The sequence below is a fragment of the Siphateles boraxobius genome, unplaced genomic scaffold, assembly GCF_051911475.1.
Source record: "Siphateles boraxobius isolate OS27281-9 unplaced genomic scaffold, OSU_SipBor_1 22, whole genome shotgun sequence".
Lineage (NCBI taxonomy): Eukaryota > Metazoa > Chordata > Actinopteri > Cypriniformes > Leuciscidae > Siphateles > Siphateles boraxobius.
This window is the reverse complement of record NW_027508833.1, coordinates 7,223,808-7,250,279: the sequence shown is the minus strand read 5'-3', so window position 1 is coordinate 7,250,279 and position 26,472 is coordinate 7,223,808. Positions and strand designations below refer to the sequence as shown.

Here is a 26,472-nt window from a genome sequence, read left to right as displayed (position 1 = left end):
GCTAGTTTATCAGCAACTTCATTACCAGATACCCCAACATGTGCTGGTACCCAACAAAAATACACCACTATTCCAGCCTCTTTCAGTCTGTATAATGATAAATATATTTCCATTATTAAATATTCTCTGTCTGATCTTGCATGTACTATACTGATTAAAGCTGAAGAAGAATCTGAACATATTACTACTTTATTTGGTCTGACTTGTTCAACCCACTGTAGTCTTATTATTATAGCTGTTAACTCTGCAGTGTACACGGACATCTCATCAGTCAACCTCAAACTAATCTGTTTTTTAAAATGTGGAATATATACTCCTAATCCAACCTTTTGACTGATAGGTTCCTTAGAACCATCTGTAAATATTTGTAATACTGAATAAAATGTGTTATTTAAAAAAGCATTAATCTCATTTCCAATGTACTCCTCTTTGGACTTGTTTAGTAAACTCAAATCTACAAGCGGTTCAGGGACTTTCCATGGTGGAGTATCAGTAAGTGGTATATTGGGACAGAAGATCTTATTGTCCATACAACATTCCTTAGCCCATACTCTGCTCTTCCATCCAAAACTGTGTCCTTCATCATATGAGTATTCCCAGAACTCCTCCAATACTTTGCGAGTAAGGTGATTATTTGTTGATTGTTGAAGATTTACCCAGTATGTAATTGCCAGTTTTTCCCTTCTAATATCTAGAGGCATCTCTCCCATTTCTACTCCAATTGCATCAACAGGGGATGTTTTAACTGCTCCACAACATATTCTTAATGCTTTGGATTGAATTATATCTAATTTTTTCAGTAAAGACTTTGTTGCCGATCCATATACAATACATCCATAATCAAAGCAAGAACGAATCAATGCTTGATACATGCACAACAATGCACTACGGCTAGCGCCCCAATTGTGACTAGCAACCATACGCATGCAATTTAAGATTTTTTTACACTTTGACTCAATTTTACTGATATGACATTTCCATGTTAATTTTTTATCAAACCATAATCCAAGATATTTAAAAACAGGTACTCTTTCCAATGTTTGATCATATAACTTCAGATCTATATGTTCATTCCTCTTGTTCTTTGTGAATAGCATATATTGTGTTTTAGAGACTGAAAACTTTAGACCCCAATCCAATGACCATTCTTCCACTTCTTTAATTGACTCCTGTATACCTTTAACCACATTTTTAATATTACGGCCTCTCTTCCATAATGCTCCGTCATCTGCATAAAGAGCCAATCCTATTCCTGGTTTATTCACTTTATCAAAAACATCATTGATCATTAAATTAAACAATAACGGGCTAATTGCACTACCCTGTGGAGTTCCATTTAGAATGTTATAAGGAGCTGATAATTCTTCCCCAATTTTCACCTGAAAAGTGCGTTCAAATAAAAAATCTAAAACCCAATTATAAAATTTGCCACCCATTCCAATTTTATTCAGTTTAATTAGCAAACCTTCCCTCCATAAAGTGTCATAAGCCTTTTCTATATCAAAGAAGACTGCAATCATGTACTCTTTCATTACAAAAGCTTTTTTAACTTCATTTTCAAACGATGCTAAAGCATCTGCTGTAGACCTACTTTTCCTAAAACCACTTTGAAATGTTGATAACAATTCTCTTTTCTCTAAAATGTAATTCATTCGCCTCACAAAATCATTTTTTCCATTACTTTACATAGTGTAGAGGTAAGAGCGATGGGTCAATAATTACTAGATTTTGTTATATCTTTCCCAGGTTTAGCAAGAGGGAGCACAATTGCCGTTTTCCATTGTTTAGGAAGGATACCCTCATTCCATATATAATTATAGTATAGTATAAGTCCAGTAATATTTCTAATGCTTTTGGTGATAATTTCTTTAATATTCTATAACTTATCAAATCTTTTCCTGGTGTGGTACTCTTTGAGTTATTAATTGCTGTTTTTAATTCAAAATAACTAAACTCATCATCCAAAATATTATTAAAATCTTGTTTTTTCTTGCAAACATCTCCATAAATATTCTTAATTTGCTGACGTCTTGTTAAAAATATATCATCTAAATTGTCAATGCTATGAGCTTTAGCAAATGTTTGAGCCAACATAGTAGCCTTGTCTTTATCTGTGATAGCTACCTTCCCATTTTCCTCCATTACAGGTATTTTTTTAAAACTGTCAATTCCATTCATCTTTTTAATCATACGCCAGACTGCATTTATTTCAGTTTCTCTCCCTATCGTATCGCAAAAGTTTTGCCATGCTGACCTTTTTGTACTTTTAATAATCTTTTTAACATAAGCCCTTTTTCTTTGATAATCTATGACTGCTTCTGGTGTGAGTGTTCTTTTTAAAAACTGAAATGCTTTATTCCTGTCTCTGATTGCTGCCGGGCACTCCTCTGACCACCATGGCACATTCTTTCTTGTATTTATACCACTTGATAGTGGGATAGACTGAGAAGCTGCAAAATAAATGCCATTCACTACTTTATTGTATCTGTCATCAACACTACCCTCTACTGAGAGATTTTTTAATTGTTCTTCACATAACATTTGAAGTTTTCCCCAATCTGCTTTCTTATATATCCATCTTACATAATTGCATTTTTGTAGTTGAATCTTATTTTGAATTACACAAGTCACTGGAAAATGATCACTTCCTATATTATCTTTAGATAGTGACCATACACATTTACCAGCTAATGATGCTGAAACTATTGTGATATCCAGACATGACATTCTACCACTTGATATGTCTATTCTTGTTGGATTGCCATCATTTAAACATACTAAAGAGTTATCTTCCATGAACTCTTCTATTATTTCTCCATTTTTATCTGTACTCCTGCTACCCCAAATACAATTGTGAGCATTAAAATCACCACATATAATCATTTTATTCGCCTTTTCTCTCATGACACTTTTCAGGATATCTATCCTTAATTCTGAACATGGATTATAGAAATTTAACACTCTGATTACCCCCTGTGTACCAATTATTTCTATACATTTACTCTCTGCATTACCTTCATTATTACTTTGTCTATATATCACATTTTCTTTTATGAATGTTGCACATCCCCCACCTCTACCATTAATCCTGTCCTTCCTTATTACCTCATAGCCATTCATCCTAAAGTCTAATGACTTGCATAACCATGTTTCTTGTATACAAATGATATCAGGAGATTTATTCATATCTGCAATATACTTTTTAAACTCCTGTCCATTAGCGATTAGGCTTCTGGCATTCCAATGAAGCAACAGGAAAGACATGATAATGTTATATATCATTACATTGAGATGCATCATAATTTGTTGTTATTCCACCTTCTGTTCTCCCTTCTTTAGACTGTAGAATCTTGTGAACTTGTTCTGCTGATATACCGATGCAGTTCAAGTACTTGTTTGCACAATCTACAACAATTTTTATTTTATCAGATCTTCTTCCTACCTGCCCAGTGCCATTCACCACTGCACAGATAAAAGCCACAAAATCAGTTTTGTTCATGTTAATGTTGTCATTCTTTATCATATTAAGTTCAGCTGTTCCATTGACTTGTCAATCTGAGAGGTTTGTTCCGGTCCAATATGTATTCTTGTATCGCCTACATGTTTCACTCTACGAGCTGCTTCTGCATATGTTACATTCTGGGTGGATTTTACCTTTTGGATTTCACGAGCCTGTTGCTGCACTGGACATCCTGCATATGCAGCGCTGTGTTCTCCCCCACAGTTGCAACACTTGATCTCAGCTCCTTCCTGACACTTCCCGTATTCATGCTCCCCTCCACATTTTGCACAACGCATTTTTCCTTTGCAAACAGCAGCAGTATGACCTATGCGCTGACATTTATAACAACGCAAAGGAGGGGGTACATACTCCCGTACCACATAACTGATGAAACCTAGCTTTACCTTGACTGGTAGATTGCTTTCTTCAAAGTGTAACAGCACAGGAAGACTATCACACTTTTCATTATCTTTCCATGTCATCAATCTTCTAGCCAAAGCAACTTTGCCTCCAATCAAGTTTCCTTTTATTTCTTCCATAGTTACATTTAAAGGAACTGCTGAAATAACACCACGTTTCTTCATATCTATTCCAGCACAACTTATTTTACCACCAGCTTGTGTTTTCAGTTTTAGAATCTTTGCTTTCTGATTTTCATCCTTACACTTAATCAAGACTCTTCCATTGCTCATACATGTTGCCCCTTTCACTGATCCCACTTCTTTTTCTATCGCTTTTGATAGTTTAACAGGATGCATGTATTGCTCTGCTTGTTTGACAAATGTGATCATTACTTTTATTTCCTTTTCCTCACTATTTCTCATCATCCTTTGCCCTGAATCCCTGATTTTACTTGTACATTCAAACTCATCACCCATGTTACTTCCTTTTTTCCTTTTATCGCACTTCTTGGAACTCCATATCTTGATTACCATCATCGGATGAATCGTCCATTATGTCCACCTACTTCAACTCAAGAACCGTTCTTGATTTGTCCTTTTAGAATCTATTAATTTGTCCTGACGTTCCTTTAACCGCTGCCAGAACTCTTCGACGTCGACCGTCTACAATCCGCCACACTTCCGGTCGCAACCCTCCTTTTCCTAACTGATTGCCACACCTGCAAATATACCTAACTCCCAATGATGTGACACACCCAGTGCAACACTCCCACCAAGTGGCTAGAATAAGTAATAGCAATATTTACCTATCCAGAAGGTGAATGTATAAATGGCTCCTACAGCGTTTTCTAAGTAGAAGAGGACAGGTGTCACTCATGCGCTCAGGCAATGGCACAAATTTTGTCGGTGCAGAAAGAGAATTGTGAGAAGCACTGAGAAACCTGAACCAAAACAAAATAGAAAATGCACTGTTACAAAAAGGGATCGAATGGATCTTCAACAGCCCAACTGCTTCTCATCATGGTGAAGTTTGGGAGCGTCAACTCCGTACCGTAAGAAAGATACTAAACGCTCTCTTAAAGGAACAGACTATCAACAATTACAGTCTTCATACCATCATGTGCGAAGTGGAAAGCTTTCTCAACAACAGTAAATCAGAAGATCCAAATGATCTTGAGGCTCTGACGCCTAACCATTTACTGTAGTTGAAAACTCAACCAAGCTTACCAACAGGTGTCTTTAACAAGGAGGACCAATTTGTGAAAAAACATTGGAGACAAGTCCAGTATCTAGCAGACTTGTTCTGGATAAGATGGAAGCGTGAGTACCTGCACATTATTCAGGAATGCTGTACGCAGCAAGTGGTCAAGGTTTAAAAGGAACTTTGAACCATTTTTCCAGTTCATTTTGTTATTAAACTTTACTTAAAAGAAGTTGCTGGACTACGTTGTGTTATTCGAGTTCAAATCTTGCTCACCCAAAGAGGAAGAAGCAACAAAGATGAAAATTTAGACAGATTGCTATCAGACAAAGCAGTTTGCACCTTTTTTTGTGGAACAAAAGACCTCATTCAGATCATCGACAGAAACCTAACAAAATATCTTGAAGAGCTTTAAAGGGTTAGTTCCCCCAAAAATGAAAATTCTGTCAGTAATTACTCACCCTCATGTTGTTCCAACCCCGTAAGACTTTCGTTCATGTTCGGAACACAAATTAAGATATTTTTGATGAAATCTGAGAGCTGGATCACTCCTTCATAGGCTTCTATTGTAATTGAAACTTGCCGGCCCAGAAAGTTAGTAAAAAACATTTTTAAAATAGTCCAAGTGACTACAGTGGCTCAACCTTGAGAGCGATGAGAATACTTTTTGTGCGAAAAACAAAACAAAACGACTTTATTCAACTATTCATTTCCTTCTCCGTGGGCCTCTGAGTGAGTTCACGTAGTGTAACAGCGCAGCACATCTGGGTTGTACGTCAGAATGTAGGCTCACTATTGGCTGACGCTGGTCATGTGTGTGATGATGGCCAAAAGTGAGCCTACGTTCTGACATACACTGCATCTGAAGATGAACGAAAGTCTTATGGGGTTGGAACAACATGAGGGTGAGTAATTAATGACAAAATTTAAATTTTTGGGTGAACTATCCCTTTAAGCTGGAAGAAGATCGACAGAGACTGTAACTAAACCCCTGAGAAAGCTAGTCAGTGTTATTTGGTTTACTCTGTGGGATTTTTATGTTTTCTAGATGACATTGAGGAGCTTCTGGAGCATTTGATTGAAGAGTTCATCAGTTCTCTCTAGATTTCTAAAAGCACGAGTTTGACTTCAACAGCATCAGTATCTCACATTATAAAGTACTTGAAATACTGAAATCTAAGGTGCCCGAGAGAGCTCAACGTGCTGCAACTGAAGCAAATAAACACAAGCAAATATGATGTTTTTTTTCTACTTGCATGCGTTTTTTTCTACTTGCATGCGTTTTTTACTATTTGCATGCGTTTTTTACTATTTGCATGCGTTTTCTTAAGTTGCAGCTTGTTGAGCTCTCTCGGCCACCGTAGAAATCAGTGCATAACGACCCTCATGTAACCCATAATCAGTTATTTTCACTGTCCACAGTACAAGATTCAAACCATTATCCAACAAAACAAATATAAACACAGTTCAGTACTTACAAGCACTGTATAACTCATGATAAACCGGTGTGTCCCACTGAGAACCTGTAATACGGGTATGTTAATGAATTCCCCTGAAATCCCAGTCCAAAATCATCCCGATTCAAGCCCAGTCACACAAACCATCATTTGATCCATCAGTAAACAGCCTCTCTCTTGTTTCAACACAAGCACTTCATACAAAACTCAATATGCTAATATTTTATGAGTACTTTCTGTAATCAGTAGTTTGATCATTGCCTTCCTTTATATTAATTTACCTCTTCCATTTCTGCCATCACTGAAACCACAATTGACCTTAGACTGTTATAATTTTCACTGTGTAAAATTCCATCAAATTCAATCGAATAATTGTTACATATTATTCATATATAAATTAAGAATTTTAAATGAGTAAAATAAAAATAAAAACTAGCTTAATACAAAATTTTGTATAAATCTTAATGGAACAAGGAATAGACGGTTTCGTTTGTGATTCATATTCATAAAAAAAGAAAATATTTATATTTAAGTTTTAAGATTTATTCATAATCTTTTAACCTCTAGTTTTTTTAAAATTCTTAATTCATTATGGATAGTATGTAAGGATTATTCAATTCAATTTGATGGAATTTTAATATTAATTGAAATGTGTAAATCTTGAAAAACAATTGAGTGTAGTTTTAGACTTCCAGTAGAGTATATGACGCATGAGTGATTCCAGCCACATCAACACAATACACTGAGCGTCACAGGCTTAGATTCATGGCTTAGTAACGCTTTAACAAAGACTTTTTTTTAAATCCCTAAGGGGAAAAATTTATAAGAAAAATATTTACGGAACCAACGCCACTGAAAAAGTGTCCAGGCCATTTTTTCTACTTGAACTAACATTGATGTAACCTCTTATCAGATAAGTTTATTAATATGAATTACTTTTGAGTTTAGTACAAATAATAATAACAGAATGTAAATTATCACATGAAGAACATTTTATTTTGGCCTTTTTTTTTTCAAAAAATTTTAGCCCGCAACTGATTGAATGTCATGCATTTATGACATTAGAAATGTACCTGTTAGAAATACATGCTCTGTGTTTATGTTATTTTAAAGCGGGGCTAGAATTAAATGAACATGGACCTCAGTTTGGGAACCACTGCACTTTTTCAACAAAATGTTTGTGTAAAGTGTGTCCAGCACTGATGTTGCATTTTATTTGCACATAATCAAAGCTGCATCATCACATTACCTAACATAAATTGTACCACAGAATGGACTTTTGACATAATCTATTGTAAGCCGTCATAACTGAATGTGTTTCATTAGTTAAGAAAGATGCATTGATGCCTTCTGACCAGCAGAGGGCCCCGGGGCCCCAAGCATTTACAATAAAGTACAGCCTAATTTTCAATATTCAGCATGCAATAGAACTAGTATGGAGGGTCATGTTAACCACATACGAAATAATCTTGCTTTTGAAAATCATAATTATAATATATAAACTCTAAATCATAATTATAACATTTAAAGTCAAAATTATTACATAAAAGTCATTATTAAGACACAATCTTAGTATGCCATAAGACTGTTATAATTTCGACTTTATCTCATAATTTAAATTTAGCATGTCATGATTTTGACTTTTTATCTCATAATTTCCAATTTTTATTCTCGTTATTATCACTTGGTGTCATAATTTTGACTTTTTATTTCGTTCTAACTGACAATAATGACATACTAAATCATAATTATGAGATAAAAAGTCTAAATCATGACATATTAAGTAACAATTGTAACGCTTAATATGTCAGAAAATATTCAGAATTATGATTTTTTAATGACATAGGCTAATTAAGGTTTAGCAAAGCATTTTTCTAATGGGGCAACTATACCACTATTGTTCTTGTGCGGATCTATCATAATGTGTTGGTTTGCGCAGAAGCTGATGATTAACAGCAGATCACGTGTTAGATTTTCTCTCTCATGCCACTTGGAGTGATGATGATGATGATGATGATGATGTTGTAGTGTCTAAAGCTCACGCGCATGAATCAGGCATAAAAGTAGAGTTGTTTCTGGAGGGACCATTCTGTTTTCACCCATGTACTGAATCACAACTAAATCACACCCTTGGTCTGAAACAAAGTCTGTCCAGATGTTTTGGGACTCGTGTGATCTGCAATGGCTCAATTTATGCGCCTGGAATCTAATTTCTTAAAATAGAGGGACGCGATTCTGGATTCATGAGCAAGTTTGACTGACTGTAGATAACCTTACAAAATGTGCGAAAAAGGCGACAGTCACTCTGGAAAGGACGATCTTCAGACGAAAAGTAACATGGATCACGTCGAACTTCGCGAGTGCAGAGACACAAACACTGTTCCCGGCTGTAACACTCGTTTATACCGGAGAAGATGGTTCATTCTGCTTCTCTTCAGCTCATATTCACTGTGCAACGCGTTCCAGTGGATCCAGTATGGAATCATCAACAACATCTTCATGAAATTCTACAACGTCTCTTCATTCGCCATCGACTGGTTGTCAATGGTCTATATGTTGACTTATATCCCGTTGATATTCCCAGTGACATGGTTATTGGAGAGGAAGGGTCTCCGGGTGATCGCGCTGTTCGCAGCCTCCATCAACTGCGCGGGAACCTGGATCAAAGTGGCCAGCGTTCAGCCAAACCTGTTCTGGGTCACTATGCTCGGACAGTTTACCTGCTCCTTTGCTCAGGTGTTCATTTTAGGGATGCCGTCTCAGGTGGCGTCCGTGTGGTTCGGTTCCGATGAAGTGTCCACCGCCTGCGCCATCGGCGTGTTTGGAAACCAGGTGCGTAAAAGCGCACGAACTGTAACATAACGCGAAACACACACCTCGTGCGGAATTAACTTCTTTCATTTAAGTCATATTAATCGACTAGGTTACACTAAATATTAATACACTTTTACCACAATAAAACCATGAGTTACGTTCTCAGATTTTCCACGAATGAGTCGTGTGCATTTTTCACGTAAATTATAGAAACTCGTAGAGAGCAAATTTGAGGTTGATGCAGTAAGGGGTTTTGTTAACAGACATGGACGTTTGAATTAAAATCCAACTTATGATAAATTACCCTGATTGTGTTCGAAAGCGGGACGCAAATTAGCCGCCAATTGGAGTGTTTAAACCTTGCATATTCATTAAGCAAGTAGATACATTTCTACAGCGTTTCAAACAATATTCCAGTAACCCAGAAAGATTCGGTTAACGTTTTGTCTGACTCGGATCACAAAACGCTCACTTACACTCTAAAAAATATATGAAGAACCTTTATCATCCACGGAACCTTTCCATTCCACATACGGTTCTTTAGTGGGAAAATGCTGTTTACTTAAATGTTCTTCACATTAAGAAAAAAAGTGGTTATTTTAAGAACTGTTCACTGAAAGGATCTTTGGGGAACCAGCAATGGTTCTTTGGCGTCACTGAGAACCATCATTTGGAACCCTTGGTATGGAAATCGCGTGCACGTGAGGACGTAACTATAGCAACAACAGCTGTTCGAGTGCTTTTCCTTAGCATATCGAAGACAAAACATGAGTAGTCTGGAGTAACTGCGCATTCAAGCCTAAATCACTCGTCAAAAACCACTGGTCTACTTGGGCACCAATTATGTTAACATCAAAACAGTGTTTCGTGGCTTTATGAAACTATAAAATTATAAGATTGCTTTGCCATATGACAATACCTGACATGTTAGATGTCACCTTTAGTTAGGCTATAGTATGTGAAATATGTCCCCTTTTGAAACTCTGAAGTGCCATTCACCTAAACGCGTTTTTGAGTTTAAAACGTAAGATGCAAGGAAGACACGTTTTTAAAAGTTTAACTTCTTTTAAAGGGGTCCTATAATGCACTTTTCACAAGATGTAAAATAAATCTCTGATATACCCAGAATGTGTAGTCTATGTGAACAGACAAGACTACAGGGCTGTCAAGTTTTGAGAGTCAGAAGAGTGAGCTTGTTCTGAGCAGGTGTTGTCAGTGAACAGGCTGTAAAACTGTTGGCTAAGTTACAGACACTCATGAAAAACTGATGCTAATTATCTGGGAAACATTTTCTAACAGCAGTCAAGTTGTCATTGTTTGTGTCAAACAAGTTGTGAATTTGTTGTAACATTAAAACAGGAGATCATGACTTAGTCTGTGATCAAAGTGATGCTCGGAGCTCCAGTTGTTCATTTTGTGGTTCACCCTCTGTGGGTGAACGAAACTTTCGGAAGATGTTGTAGCAGAATCACGTGAATAATTCCAGGATATGTTTTTGTTTTTCATTGGTTGTTGCATTAAATCTTACCCAAATACAATAGTGCTATTTTCTGATTGGCTATTATGTAGCCCCTTTTTTTTATTGGCTTATAAGTGGCAGGCTCAACACACCGAACGCGTATTGAGCGCCTGGAGCGAGTAATTTCCATGTTAAGTCAATGTAAAGACGTGTTGACGCGTCTGGAGAAAGAGGCGAATTGAGCATCTCGCGCGACACGCGCAAATGGTTTTATTTGGTGCTTTTTGTGCATTTCGCATTTGAAGCGATTTCGCGTCTGACGCCCGAGTAAAAAAATCTGAACTTTGGCGTCTGTATGCACTGCGTAAACCAATCAGGAGCCTGCTTGCTGCTGTCACGTGGTGAAGTGACGTGATAAACGCAGCTGGGATAAAGCGCCTGTACTTGGTAACCTGGAGGGTGATCCTCGCTCTGATGCGGGACAACAGGTCACCAAACTGGGCGTGGGAAAGACGGAAGTACCGCTGAAAGTGGCCGCCATCCAGGCGCAGTTTCTGGAGCAAGTGGTGAATGGGGTTTATGTTCTGCTCTCCAGAGCAAATACAGAGCGATGACTCTCAATAAATGCTCGATCAACATCAGCCATCTTTCAAACAGACAACCGCCTAGCACTTGCTCCTCCCACAAGAAGCGAATTTCGCCTCAAACGCGCGTCTATTTTGCTTCAAACGCTCGCTTTATATGCGCTAATGGATTCAAAATGTTCAAACGTTCAACTAGTTTTTCCAACAAATTTGACCCTCAATTCGCGTTCGGTGTGAACGCAGCATAAGAACTCCATGGGGAGACGCCCTTGATTCCTGCCGGTTCCAAAGTGGGAGTGGCCCAGCCAGAGAAATTTTGGCCGCTGCGGCATATTAAATATATTATAAATAGTCTTTCCGCATGAGAAATACAATGTGTGGCGGGAGTGCGTGACAAAAGACGGAAATGAAAGGAAAAAGCAAAAACATGCCATTTTGTGTGTCCTTTAAATGCAAATGAGCTGCTGCTCCCGGCACAGAGGGCGGAGCTACAAGAGCTTGTGTGTGTGTGTGTGTGTGTGTGTGTGTGTTTGTTTGTGTGTCTTAGCAGCAGCTCCGATTACCTCATGCAGACATGCAATGAAAATCTCAAAAACGTTTAGCTTTTTATGTTGTTGGACGAAGATAGACTCAACAAGAAGTAACAACATGTAAAAGCAACAGGACATTTCTGAATGGTTAGTTGATGAATTTATGTTGCTGATGTGGCGTTAACTATCTTCTAGTAATTGATTAGCATATTCTGTCATGATAATCTATGGCTGAATCCGAAATTTCCCCCTAAACCCTCATTCACTATTCCCTACGTTAGTCCACTAATACTGTTCACTTTAAGGAGTGAATGAAAACGAGTGAGAGAATTCTGACGGTCGTTGAGCGTACGGTTGTACACTTGTTATTGCAGTGCAGTGTGGGATTGAATGAATGCACTCGATGACATCCACTATGGTTTCGGACAACACTACAAACAGCTGTCCCCTCTGTCAGGGTTCTGTCACTTCTGTTTAGTTGAGATCTTGGTTTAGTGACGGAGCTCTGACACTCCCGTTGTCAGATGTATCGTTGTGTATAGTCTGTTTTGTTGTGAGCCCATGGCTTGTCATGTGTTTCCTTGTGCCATGTGCTCTCCTGTCAATTGTCTAGCCCCTCCCATCTTGTTACTTGATTATTAATTAATTTGTCCCACCTGCCTTCCTTGTTACCCTCTTTTGTTTGCTTCTCTATTTATTCTCCCTGTGTTTGCTGTCCTGTGCCTGTTCGTCACTTCATGTATCCTCGTGTTTCTGTTCTCTGCATAAGTCAAGTTTGAGATGTCTTTATCGTTTTTACCCCTCAGGTAGTTTTGTTTGTAGTTTTGCTTTATTTTATTACTTATTAAAAATCATGCTTTTCCGCACTTGAATCCTCACTTCACTATTTCAGTGACAGAACGAACCAGCCATAATGAGGATTCAGCAGAGGAAGGATTCATGCCATCCACCGGTCTCCCCTGTCTCCCGCCCTCAATATGAATGCATACTGAAGTTCAGGAACTTAACTTCCCTCCGTCAACCGGGGACCGGCATGAGGGAGTTTACCCTGAGGTTCAGCGCAGCTGCAGAGGGACTGAGGCTTGGCGATGAGGCTCTTATGGACCTGTGGAAGGTTTGACATTTTGGGAATTTGTGAATTCCTTAGAACGTCAAGTTAATCCTCCTACAGGGACAGTTATTGCGACAGCTTCTCCCGAGGTGGTTCTTCCCACACCACCTCACCCTCGCAAGTGCTGGAGGAGGAGCAGCTACTGCTGCTTCCCCTAATTCGGGGGTCCATAAGGACCCGACTTCGGGGGTTGCAAGTTTGGCGGTCCAGGAGGATCAGACTTCGGGGGTTTCCAGTCCGGGGGTCCAGGAGGACCTGACTTCGGCGGTCCTGGGTCCGGTTGTACCAGAGCTGTTCACTCTTCCTGTCGCACCCCCAGTGGTGGCAGAGGGGGTCAGAGCGTCGCCGCGCTCTCGTAAGCAGAGGAGGACGAAAAAGGCGTCCTCTGTCCCATAAGGCCTGGAGGCCAGGCCCAAGCTCTTAGCCCTGCCAGTCCTGCCCAAGCTCTTAGCCCTACTGGTGCCGCCCAAGCTCCTTGCCCTGGCGGCACCGCCAAAGCTCCTAGCCCTACAGGCGCCGACCAAGCTCCTTGCGCCGCCCATGCTGCCTGTCAAGACTGAATTTCTTCACGTCAGACCTGCTGAGCCAGAGAACGTGCACGTAATGCCTGCCCAGCCAGAGACTGTTAACGTCAGGCCTGCCGAGCCTGAGCATCTTCACGTCATCTGGTCGCTTGCACAGCCCGCTCCGCCCCTGGTGACCTGCACAGCCCGCTCCACGCCTAGTCGCCTGCTCAGCCTGATCCACCTTGGATACCTGCGAAGCCTGATTCACCTGCATAGCCTGTTCCACCCTGGTCGCCTGCACAGCCTGTTCCACCCTGGTCGCCTGCACAGCCTGATCCACCCTGGTCGCCTGCACAGCCTGCTCCGCCCCTGGCCGACTGTTCAGCCTGCACCACCCTGGCCCTCAGTCAGGACTCCAGACCCGCCTAAGTTTACCTAGCGCAACCCTCCCGTCCCACCCTGGTCTCTGCAAAGAGCCATATGGACTACAATGCTGTCTTTGTCTTGGCTCCCCTCACTTCCCTCTTTGTCTCTGTGTGTTGATCTGCCTGTCTAGTTATGTTCCTGTTTTTGATGTCCCTCATGAGGGACGCCAGGTGGCATCCCTTTTGAGGGGGGGTTCTGTCACTTCTGTCTAGTTGAGATCTTGGTTTAGTGACAGAGCTCTGACACTCCCGGTTTGTCATGCGTTTGTGTATAGTCTGGTTTGTTGTGAGCACATGGCTTGTTATGTGTTTCCTTGTGCCATGTGCTCTCCTGTCGATTGTCTAGCCCCTCCCATCTTGTTACCTGATTATTAATTAATTTGTCCCACCTGCCTTCCTTGTTACCCTCTTTTGTTTGCTTCCCTATTTATTCTCGCTGAGTTTGTGTTGCAGGCCCCGGCTCAGGTGACCCAGATGACAGATTACTGTTATCTGTGAAACAGGACACAATGAAAAGAACAAGAGCGTCTGCTCTTCTACAGCTCCTCTGCAAATATGAGGGAGCATGCGCAATTTACTGTTTCGTTCGTGCTTCTCCAACCAGAATGTCAAAATAAAAGTAATACATTTTTTTTTTTTTAAAGTAAAAAATAAAAGAATGTCACATTTGCAGTCCTGTGCCTGTTCGTCACTTCATGTATCTTCGTGTTTCTGTTCTCTGCCTAAGTCAAGTTTGAGATGTCAGTACTGTTTTTCCCCTCGGGGTAGTTTTGTTTTTAGTTTATTTTTATTACTTATTAAAAATCCTTCTCTGCACTTGAATCCTCGCTTCACTATTCCACCATTCCGTGACACCCTCAAATAGCGCACTATTTGAGGGCATGGGGGCGATTTGGGGTTTTAGCCTATTAATTGTGTTCCCGGGGGCGGGGTTTATGTGCATTTTAGGGTTTGTGATGTCACTAACCCGGGAGGAAGCTCATTGTAGTCCCTACCAGCCGTTTGTTGTAGTCCTTAAAAAGCGATTTCTGTAAAAGAAAACATCCCCCTTTGCTTTGAACTTTGACCGTTGTATCTTTGCTGATTTTGTTTATGCTCAAACAGCAACATTACACACTAACTAAAGTTAGAAAAGAAAGAAAGAAATCATAATCAACCACCCCTTTAAAGTCAGCATGAAGTGGAAGTTGTGCTGCTTAACAATTATTTTTCCTATGTTCTGTAAATATTTGTGTTTGAATATGCTTGTAAAATAAAAATAATAATAATGGGGAGGATCAATGCTGCTCTTTGAGTTTGCACCTTGAATTTTACTTGTTTTTTTATATATAAAACTCATTCAAGCACGCTTATCACTGTAATTGTATTTAAAGACAGAAAAGAGTATATAGTGGAACGTGGAAAGTTCTGCATTCTTTTTTCTAACAGCTCCTCATTATGCTTTTAATATATAAAATCCACCACATAATTCATATTATAGGAAACACCGATAAAGTCACAGCAAATATAGTAACAGTGATGATGTGAAACACCATCATCATCATGGATATTTCTGTCTTTAGAGGGCGAGAGCAATAATCTCAGCAGATAAGATGGATAAGGACATGTGCATACAAGCGTGTGAAGTTTCCACTCATTTACACGGAAGAAATGCAGCACAAGAATGATAAGACAATGCACTTATCTAAGTTAACACAGGGACAGTGATTTTATTGTTATAATATTATTCTAATATAAGAGTTATTATTGGCTGACTGACGAGCATATGCCGCACAGAACCAAACACAAACATTCGCCGGACGGGCAGGACAAAAAATAAAACATATGCACTTGCATATATTATTTCTTACAAAAATAGTACAAAATAAATAATACTCAATATTATATACAGCTGCTCCAGGCAACAATATGAGGCAAGATGAATGAAATGCACAGATCATAATATATCTGACATTATGAAAATCAAAAAGAGAATTTAAAAGACAGCACTAATATAGACTCAGCGAAACCCCTCAATCAAATGTTAGGGCGTTTACTGACACTATTGGCCCTTTGATGAATGTTAAACATGCAGTGAAAAGCTATAGGACTTTTTAATGCGGCGGTAAACATCCTAGGTTTGATTACCTTTAAAATTATTCCAAGGATCTATTTCTGCTTCATCTAACCCATAACAATTATTTCCGTTCATGTAACCTAATTTGTTGAATTGATAACCACAATTTTTATGGATATCAAATCGACCCAATGTGCTTTGCACATTATTCCTTCCTTGCATATTGTTTTAATGAGCTACATTTACAACTTTGAAATGGAGGTTGTGTTTTAAATGATTTTGAAGTCTATAATGTGAACAAGTAACGGTAGCATCCATTTTTCCCTGTGCTCCGAGTTTGGCTCGCTTATGAAGTTCATTAACGTTTTTGTAAAAATAATAATTTATAACTGTTATATTCAAAACATTTGTTGTTAATTACAGCAGACGGTTACATGCCTGTAGCTCAAACAGTAGAGCAATGCCAATGACACTAGCAATGCCAAAGTCATGGGTTCAATTCCCAGGGAATGTACGAACTGATTAAGTGAATAATGTTGAATGCAATGAAAGTTGCTTTAAATGCATACATGCAATGGCAACCTTCTCTATTAAAATCTCATGCATTCTTGTTCACTCAACTACTTAAGAACACTTGACTGTGTTCTTATTGGCTGTGATGTCATTCAGAAAGTGTTCTTGTCATGCTAGATCACAATATGATTCACGTTGACTGTAAGATATTGGGATGTGAGTACAGAGCTCAACACAGGGTGTGTATGCTTGTATTAGATATGGACAGGGTTGGGATTTTATGTAAATGAGATAATTGTAAAACACTTGTCTCGCGCTGAACTTATGGATGTGAGTGAGGGAATGGACATTCGTTTTAGCACTGGTGCACTGAAGGCATGAGATGTTAGACTGTGTCCTCAGACACATTTCTCAATTACCTGCTCTGAAATGAAATATGACCCCTGTGACCCCATGGCTTTGTAGCACACACTAGTAAATAACAAAAAACATATTTCTCATCATCACTCTGAACGCTTTCATCAAGGGTCCTGTTTCACCTGGTGTGTTCAAGTAATATCCGAAAGAGTGTATTTATGAGTTGAACACACACGAACGCCACCACAAAGTCGTAAATACCAGTGGGAAGCTCCCCTGTGGTGAAAATCCAGCTTTTAATGTTGTTTATATGTCTATGTGGTGTTTTTAAAATGCTTTAACCATGTGTAAATTCATAAGTCAAAACCATTGCTGAGTATTTTCTCCTTGAACCAAAGACAGTCTCAAAAACACGGTTAGAAATCGCTGGTGTCTCTGACATCACAAACTACCTTGTAACCAATCAGATCAACCTGTGATCGTCAACGAGTGGATCTCTGAGCTGCTGTGAGTGAGTGGAGGCGGGGCTCATTTGCATATTAATACGACCCATAGACCGTAAGAAAACGCCCTTCACTCTCTTCCATTGTAGAAAAATGAAGCTGTCAAAGTCCTAAAATGGCGCTGACATCTCCCGCATATTTGGGAGCTGCTTCTGCGCAGAAGTGAGTGTGAAGTGGAGCCGCGATATCAAGGTTCGCCCTCACTCTTGTAGAAAACGTTAGTACAGTTTACTGCAGGACAACTCATTATGTCGGTGGGAAATAAAGTTATGGACATGTAGAAATCAAAGCTGAAACTCCAATCTGCTCCCGAAAATCCTCCAAAAAAGTCAGTTGGTGCCTCAGTTACTAGCTGTCAGTCACAGCTGTCAATCATGACATCATATTAAACTAACTAAGACCAAACTTATTTCAAAAAACGAACAGTTAAACTTACATCAGCGTGATAAAAACTACCATAAATGACAGAAAATCTGTCTTTGGAAAAAATGTTTTTGAAGTGTAATTTGATTGTTTAGTTTCCATCAGACTAGAGGATGGGGTTTATGACCTATAGTGGGACAAGCCACCTGGGGGCGATCGAGAGGCTCTGGCTTCACTTTTCAGCACTTGTGCGGTTAAAAATGCTTAAATATGTCAAAGATGAGTTTAAAGGGATAAAATGATTGACTACAGGGTTTTTTTATGATTTGGGGGCGTGTCAGTGAGAAACATGGTGGAATACCACAATACTTACAGGTGTTTGCGCTGTCAGGCTTTTTTATTTGCAACAAAATAAGCTAATTGCCTGCACAAAATATGATAGCCTTGTAATAAACAATACGGTAAAGTTTACAGTGCCTTCTTAAATTAATTAAAAACATAAAGCAAAACACACCTGATGCACATCTTTGTTCTTCATTTTCTAGAAATAGTGTTTTAAAACCTTCCTGTATTTTTGTGTAGTTAATTGAGAGATGGTACACCCCCATCTTGCTCCAACGTCATAAGCACGACTTCCCAACCCGTAAATATGAACTTCACAAGAGGACTTTAATACACCATTAATGTGAATCTTATGGAAAAGACTTTTGTAGTTACACTAGTCTGTCGCATTTGGACATATGCTGAAAGTCAGCTTATTCACAATATTCGGCTTATGTATCTATAGTTTATTTGCTACTAAGTGCCTCAAGCAGCGCCGCCGCTCCCACCACGCGCATCACGCGCTGTGCGTAGGGCACCAAGTGCTGAGGGGGGCACCAAAAATAGCCTAATGAAAAATCAATCATCATATCATAGTCATAATAATTATAGTGCCGATATTATTTCATTATAGAAATATTATTAGGCACTTTTTAGGGATGTATATAACAAGACAGGCGGAACAAGAGTATTTAATTGCTCTAGAAAGTAACGATGGTGCCGCCGCCGCCTCAGTGTTCCGTTGGATTGCGCGTTAAAAAGTTAAAGTTAAACCGGCAAAAATAAACGTTTTTTTTTTTTTCCCGGGGTTCCCAAATCCAGTTGAAATCTCATGAGAACTATGGTCTGATTAATTCCACCTGTGTGTGATTAACTCGTTTGTGTTTGCCTTTATAAGCTCTGTGCTTTCATTCGTTCATTGCTAAGTCTTGTTTGTGTTACACTCCGATTCTGAGCGCTTTATCCTGGTTCCCAGTTATGCCGAGTTCAGACCGCACAATTTTCAAAATAATCGTGTTACTGTTGTTTTCACACTGCATGACTATCTGGGGTAACATTCAGTTGCTGCTGTGTTCACACTGCACGATGGATCGGCGACAGTAGGTTTCACACTGCATTACTTTACAAAAGAAAGAATCGCCGACAATCCAAATTGTCTGTGCGCTGATTTGTAGCAAAAATGATAAAAAATAAACAGTTTATGCAGGAAATGGTTGGGAAGACGAGGGGAGCAAGGACTGTGTTTTGCAAAGAGAGTTGGGGATAAATAAATAATTTTGCAAATGTCCTGCTGTTGCTGCTGGCCATGCAAATGTTTGTGCTTTGTTTCTGTTTGATATAATTGTAAATATAGGCCTATCTATTAAAATACTAATTAGCTGGTCTATAACTCCTCCCCGAACAGCCTGCTGTCCTGTATCTTGCTCTCTCATTGGCTGTCGGTCATCGCCGATGTAGTTTTCAGTCAGAACACATTCACACTGCAGGATTGTGAATCGCCGACAGGTCCAGATATTTAGCATGCCAAATATCTCACGGGCGTCGGTGACTCGTCTGTGACTCGTCGGCGATTCTCTCAGATCGCGTCTTTGCTCATTCACACTGCGTGATTGTCACTCGCGTGAACGAGCACCGATTTGCCTGTGATTTCGGGCATTTGTCGGCGATTTCTCAAAACCTGTCGGCGAGCCAAATCGGGGCTAAAATCGTGCAGTCTGAACTCGGCATTAATGGTCTTGATCTTCTGCCTATTTCCCTGTTTGCCTGTGTCTTGGACTCTGTTGCTATCTGGGGGACCATTTACACGACACCGTTTTCGACTAAAAACATAAAACTTTTAATGCATGTCCGTTCATTTATACGACGACGGTGTTTTGGGAGCCTGAAAATTCAAACTTTTGAAAATGGATTTTAAAGTTTTTGAAAACTGTCTCCATGTAAACAACAAAAACGTGCATCTCTGAAGACGATGACGTCATGCAAACGTGTATAACATGTTCATTTTATAGTGTTTCATCGCCATCTAATGGCCTGGCAGCAGAATACAGCGTTTTTAGTTGTTTTCGCTGATTCGGCTGAATGGAGATCGTTTTGACAATGGTGTCGTCTGTACCATAGTTTTGACCTTCTTCCTGTAATTTGCATTAAGATTGTGGATTTCACCCTATTGAATCAGTGTATGGAACTTCAATCTGTGTTTCAGAGCTGTTTGTAACACAAAAATCACATAATCGAGGTGGCTTTTAAAATCGTGTTAAGATTACATTTATTCATATATGTCATCTTAAATAGATATTTCACCACAAACATACAAGAGTAAAAAAAATCTGCATTATAGCTAAAGCTGAGAGGGTTTTCTGTATAACATTGCAGATATGTGTAATGAGAGGTCCCTGGACCGTATGAAAGGAGTGTATTTGGGGCCGGATGTTGGGTTGTGTGGATTTCCCTTAAATGGAGATGGACTGGGAGTGTTTTATGAAAATCACTAACCTTGGGCATACGGTCACTCATTTCGAATAATAAAATCATTACACTCTAAAAAATGCAGGGGTGTTTTAACCCAAATTTTGGTCAAATATGGACAAACCCAGCCATTGGGTACATTTTTTAATTACTGTACATTTTCAACCCAACAATTGAGTTTGTCCATATTTGATCCAAATTTGGGTTAAAACCACCCTGCATTATTTTTTTTATTTTTTTTGTTTGCATGTACGCATGTGTTGTGAATTAGGTGAATTTTTTTGTGATAAAGATATACCATATAAAATAACCCATGCAATTATTAGTGAATGCAGAGCCGGTCCGAGCCTTTTGGGGGCCCTAAGCAGAATTTGATTCGGGGGCCCCTCCCACTACGCGGTCACCTGTGCTTGACGATTATTGACACAAATGTCACACAATAATGATACATTATAAATGAATACAGTGAGGTTATGTATTAATACAAAATAAATACTTAATAAAAAATAGATGCCTACTTAAATAAAAAAGTTTTAACTTTTACTTTACTCTTTCACTAACTCTTTGAAACTTCTTAAAACAAAACATATCAAATAAATGATTTGCTAAAATAATGACACAACTGAGATATCAGAAACAAATCTGATAAATAAGAGCAAGGGTTCAACAATGACAATTATTGTTGAAAACTGTAAAAATATTATTATTTCTCAACTGTCTCAATACAGTGTAACTTTCCTGAAAATCTTTTTTATTATTATTATTGTAACAGACTTTGTTGGATTGTACATGACAGAATCCAACAAAGTCTGTTACTATAATCCCGGCGGTAATGATGTACGTGCGCTCGTTGTATGTGTGTATGCAATCTATTTTTCCCATCGCGGCTTGCCGTAGATAGAAATGGGTCGTGCGCAGCGCACTTGGTAGTGGGAGTGTCGCGGGTTTTTGGAGTTAGTGATCTGATGTGTAGTATAATAAAGTGGAGAAGAGTTCAAACTGCTATGTTTATTATTTATTCAAACTGCTATCCATACAGCTAGAAGGTTAAGTTCCCCTGCGGCTATTTTCTCCATTTTAAACCGATACCGTGACTATGCGTCTATGCACTCGCGAGGTGTCTAGATTATGCGCATGACTTAAACGCTGGCAGACACAGCAGCAGTTGTTGGCAGGTATATTGATCATGAAATCAGATTTTTCTTGTCTTGAATTATTCATTCATTCATTCATGTCACTTGTTTAAGTCATCTAAAAAAAATAAAAAATTGAACCCGATTGGGGGGCCCCCTGGTGGCCAGGGGGCCCCAGGCCCTGAGTGAATGCAATCCAATGTTTCCAGGCAGACTGTCCAATACCGGTAATACTGGAAGTTGCATAAAAGCAGCCAATAAGAATAGAGCTTTTCAGAGTTTTTCTGTTTTCGCGCAATGCTTTTCAGTTTTATGTGAGTTTAGGTCAACTCTAATTCTTTATTTCTTCCCCATCAGCTTGGTATTGCTATTGGCTTCTTGCTCCCACCTGTTCTCGTGCCGAACGTGGAGGACATCAGTGAACTGGCTCAACGCATCCGTGTCATGTTCTTCATCACAGCCGCTGTGGCCAGCCTCATCTTTCTGCTGGTTGTGTTCGGTGAGCACATCTTCTCCAGCGCTTGCTTTCAACAGTAAAGTGCAGCATAAATGAAAATCTAACATGACGCATGCAGTATTTTTTATTATCTGGCATGTAAAATCAATGGATAAGACCTCCTCTGCTCTTTAACATAAAAACATTGTCATCAGGTTCTGTGTATGAAGCTCAAACCTGCATGAATTAAAAATACATGGGTAACACTTTACAATAAGGTTCATTAGTTAATGTATTTCCTAACATTAACTAACAATGAGCAATACATTTGTTACAGTATTTATTAAACTTTGTTAATATTAGTTAATACAAATTCATTGTTAATTAGAATTCACTGTTCATTGTTCATGTTAGTTCACAGTGGATTAACTAATGTTAACGAATACAACCTTTGATTCTAATAATGCATTTGTAAATGTTGAAATTAATATTAACTAAGATTAATAAATGCTGTAGAATTATTGTTCATTCTTTATTCATGTTAACCAAGGTAGTTAACTAATGTTAACTACTGAACCTTATTGTAAAGTGTTACCAAATAAATAAATGACTTGATAAAACAAATACTAAACTAAGTTTTATTTAAATTTAATCCTGAATTAATGTTTATATTGCTCTTTTGAAGATTGTACTCGATTACTCTTGGTTTTTGAGGTCATAGCCAAATCTCCTGTAAACTATTGCTGATGTTTTAGGAGATTTTTATGCTGGTGTTTTATGCTCAAAATTGAGAGCTTTGAAGGGAATAAGGGTGTAGGCGGGGACCAAGAAAAAACTGTGTAATCTTGAGCAGAGTGTTCATCAGTTGTGGCCAGTTTTGAGTATGGTGGCCATGATCGTTCTCCCTCTGAAGTGCTTTCTCAATATATGTTGTAATGTGACTGTCATTTATTTATTTATTTTCCTATTATTTTATATATTTATTATTTCTGCAGGTTTTTTTTTTTTGGGGGGGGGGGGTCTCATATCTGGTTTTACAAAGTAATTTTTGTCACTATCGATGGAGTGAATGACATGGTTTGGTTTTGACATTCTTGGTAGAAACACAAGCAGAACAAATTTTCAGGGAAATCATTCAATAAATCCATTCGAATGCAATTAACAGAAGTGTTGTTTACAAGCAATTTACTTCCCATGTATAATGAACGATGCTCAATGATTTTGCCCTATTATATCAATGATTGTAATAATTTGTCAGTTTTGTCTAAAATTATACAGGGTCATGTTGATTGATTGATAATGTTCTGGTTTAATGAATTGCTTTTGTGGTGTTCGTGGTTTTGATGGTCTATGTGCTTCAGTGTTTCAGGAAAAACCGGAAAGGCCTCCGTCTCCGGCTCAGGTAGCGCTCAGAGAAATGCCCACAGGACAGGACTCGTACATGGCTTCAATCGCAAGACTCTTCTGCAACAAGCCCTTCATCATCCTCCTCATCAGTTACGGTACACAACGCTAATTCTTATTCTTTTACTTGAAGCACATTCTACCTTTGCATATTTTGCTCAGTATGTCTGAACTATTGTACTATTGTAATTATGACTATTATCTAATTATATTTTAAAGTCCCCAGTAGTCAATAATTGTATCACTTAAATCTCATCTTTGATCACCAAAATTACATATTTAACCATTTTTCCTTCTTTTCCTTTTCCTTCATGCCTTAACCCTCTACTGCTCGCATTATTATGCAATCATGGAAAAAAAATGTACAGTGTTTTTTTATATATAAAATAGACTCAAATTAACATTTCTTTTTTTTTTTTTTCTTTTTTTTTTTTGGGGGGGGGTACTTTTGGGTGCGTTGCCATATGGCAACATTGTGCGACAATGGAACAGCCTGATGTGTTTTCTCCCAAAATGACATGAAATTCATAGATGATTACAGACCTGTCTTTTAGAAATGAAATTGTTTTTATTATTTAAAATGTTTTCAAGAGCTTTGTGTACAAAATATGAAACTAATTTTCAAAGTATTATTTCAACAACATTTACAAAACATCTGACGCAAACTTATAAGAACTGTTCAAGTGAAACTACTCAATGTGAAACGATTATTTCAACAACATTTACAAAACATCTGACGCAAACTCATAAGAACTGTTCAAGTGAAACTACTCGATGTGGAACGCCTTAAAGCAGTTGTTCTCTCCGTTAAAGGTGGGGTATGTGATTTTCTTTTTTGACCATTTTTTCAAAATCACTTGAAATCCTATTCCTAACCCACTTACAGCCACTGAATTAGAAGCACTGACATGAAAATTAAAAAATTTAATCATCTGTGGAACGAGCAGGACTCGAAAAACTCGAAAAACAGCCAATTATTTCCAAGACCACCTAGAATCATTGGACAGTAAGTGCGTCAATCAAACGGTCGTACCATACCCCCCTCCCCCATGCCCCTCTTCGAGTGGGTGGAGTCAGGGCCAGCGTTTAGAGGAAAGAAGGTAGGACCTTTTGAGTTGTGTATTTTCAAAATCTGCCGGCCGTTTTGCAAATCACATACCCCACCTTTTAAGCAGAGGTGCACCTTGCACTTAGAGCAAACCCCTCTGTCGATACCCTTGCAGCCAGGATTCTTGCACCTTCCTTTTGGTGCACCCATCTCTGGCCAGTGATCAAAGCGGTCAAGACGGATATATATTTTACTTTTATACTTTACTTTTACTTTACTTTATAAATATATAAAAATATATGAGTAGAATACAACCATCCAACTATATCAGTGCATCCATACATTGTCATTCATACAAAGCTACTCTGCATTAGAATGGGCAAAATATTGTTCCATTACCGCACAATGTTGCCATATGGCAACATACCTATTTTATTAAATAAAAAGGTAATAGAAGTATCAAAACAATGTGACAATGATTGAAATAAGATTAGAACTTACCCCAGATGCTTGATGTATTTTTTTATTCCGAAGAAATATGAAAAAAATGAGGAAAATCTTCACATATACACAAGCACTTTTTCAGCAGCTGGAGTCATCAAAAGTGTGTGAAAAGAATGACGTTGCAAGGGTGTGTGTAGTGTCGTGATGTCATCAAAGCATATCATTGGTTACCACCAGGTTCTACCATGAATTTAAGATTAATCAGAGCTCATATTTATTTTCAAATTTCAAGAAATGTCCAAAGAAAGGGTATGTTGCCATATGGCAACACCGTGGAGTAGAGGGTAAAATAGCTTGAATGTAACTCGACACCCTTGCCTCATTTAGTATACGTGGTTCTATGAATATGCAAATGAGCTAACAGTCTATGGGTCGTATTAATATGCAAATGAGCCCCGCCTCCACTCACTCACAGCAGCTCAGAGATCCACTCGTTGACGATTACACGTTGATCTGATTGGTTACAAGGTAGTTTGTGACGTCAGAAAAAACAGCGATTTCAAACTGTGTTTTTGAGACTGTCTTTGGTTCACTGCAGTTTTAAGGAGAAAATACTCAGCAATGGTGTCGACTTATGAATTTACACATGGTTTGTCTTAAAGCATATTAGAAACACCACATAGACATATAAACAGACATATAGACATATTTTCACCACTGTGGGACTTTAAACTATGATTCAGATGTCATTTTAGACGGCCATGGCTCTTAACATTTGTGACACAAATGCCCCCCATATAGGCCAAAACATTTTCACCAGCATTTAAAAACTTTATCAGCATAGTCTGAAATCTCCTGTTGATATAAGTCAAGTTTATGCAAAGCTCTGCATTTCATGATTTTGGATTTTTCAATTTATCTATTATGTATGTGTTGATTTTATCTTTTATATATATACTCTCACCTAAAGGATTATTAGGAACACCTGTTCAATTTCTCATTAATGGAATTATCTAATCAACCAATCACATGGCAGTTGCTTCAATGCATTTAGGGGTGTGGTCCTGGTCAAGAGAATCTCCTGAACTCCAAACTGAATGTCAAAATGGGAAAGAAAGGTGATTTAAAGGGGTCATGACATGAGAAACCAAATTTGCCTTGATCTTTTGGTATATAAGAGATCTATGTACTATTAAAACTTCCTGCAAGTTTCATAGCTTAAGACATCCTCCCCATTATAAACGAAGCATTTATTTAATCAAGCTCTAAATACAGCTCGTTCTAGATCCATGGTATGAAGTGACGTCACGGTGCGAAGTGACGTACCAGTCGTTTGCATATGACCGCCTCCAGCGCAAGACAACTACGCCTCATTTTGCATCATCGCATGCGTTGTCGTGCAGCGAGTGGGTCTGTTTACAAGATGACTGCGATGCTA

At 38.6% G+C, this 26,472-nt stretch overlaps 1 protein-coding gene and 1 long non-coding RNA gene across 2 annotated transcripts in view; one reads left to right on the top strand and one right to left on the bottom strand.

Moving 5' to 3' along the window:
* The window catches only part of LOC143746613 (uncharacterized), a 299,149-nt gene that overhangs the window by 201,304 nt on the left and 71,373 nt on the right, over nucleotides 1-26,472 (bottom strand). The window lies entirely within an intron of this gene.
* Nucleotides 8,736-26,472, top strand: part of flvcr2a (FLVCR choline and putative heme transporter 2a) — a 94,551-nt gene continuing 76,814 nt past the window's right edge. The window contains exons 1-3 of the mRNA XM_077238528.1: nucleotides 8,736-9,393; nucleotides 22,060-22,201; nucleotides 23,500-23,640. Of these exons, the coding sequence (XP_077094643.1) occupies nucleotides 8,842-9,393; nucleotides 22,060-22,201; nucleotides 23,500-23,640 (835 nt within the window). The 5' untranslated portion in view covers nucleotides 8,736-8,841. The remainder of the gene's footprint in view (nucleotides 9,394-22,059; nucleotides 22,202-23,499; nucleotides 23,641-26,472) is intronic.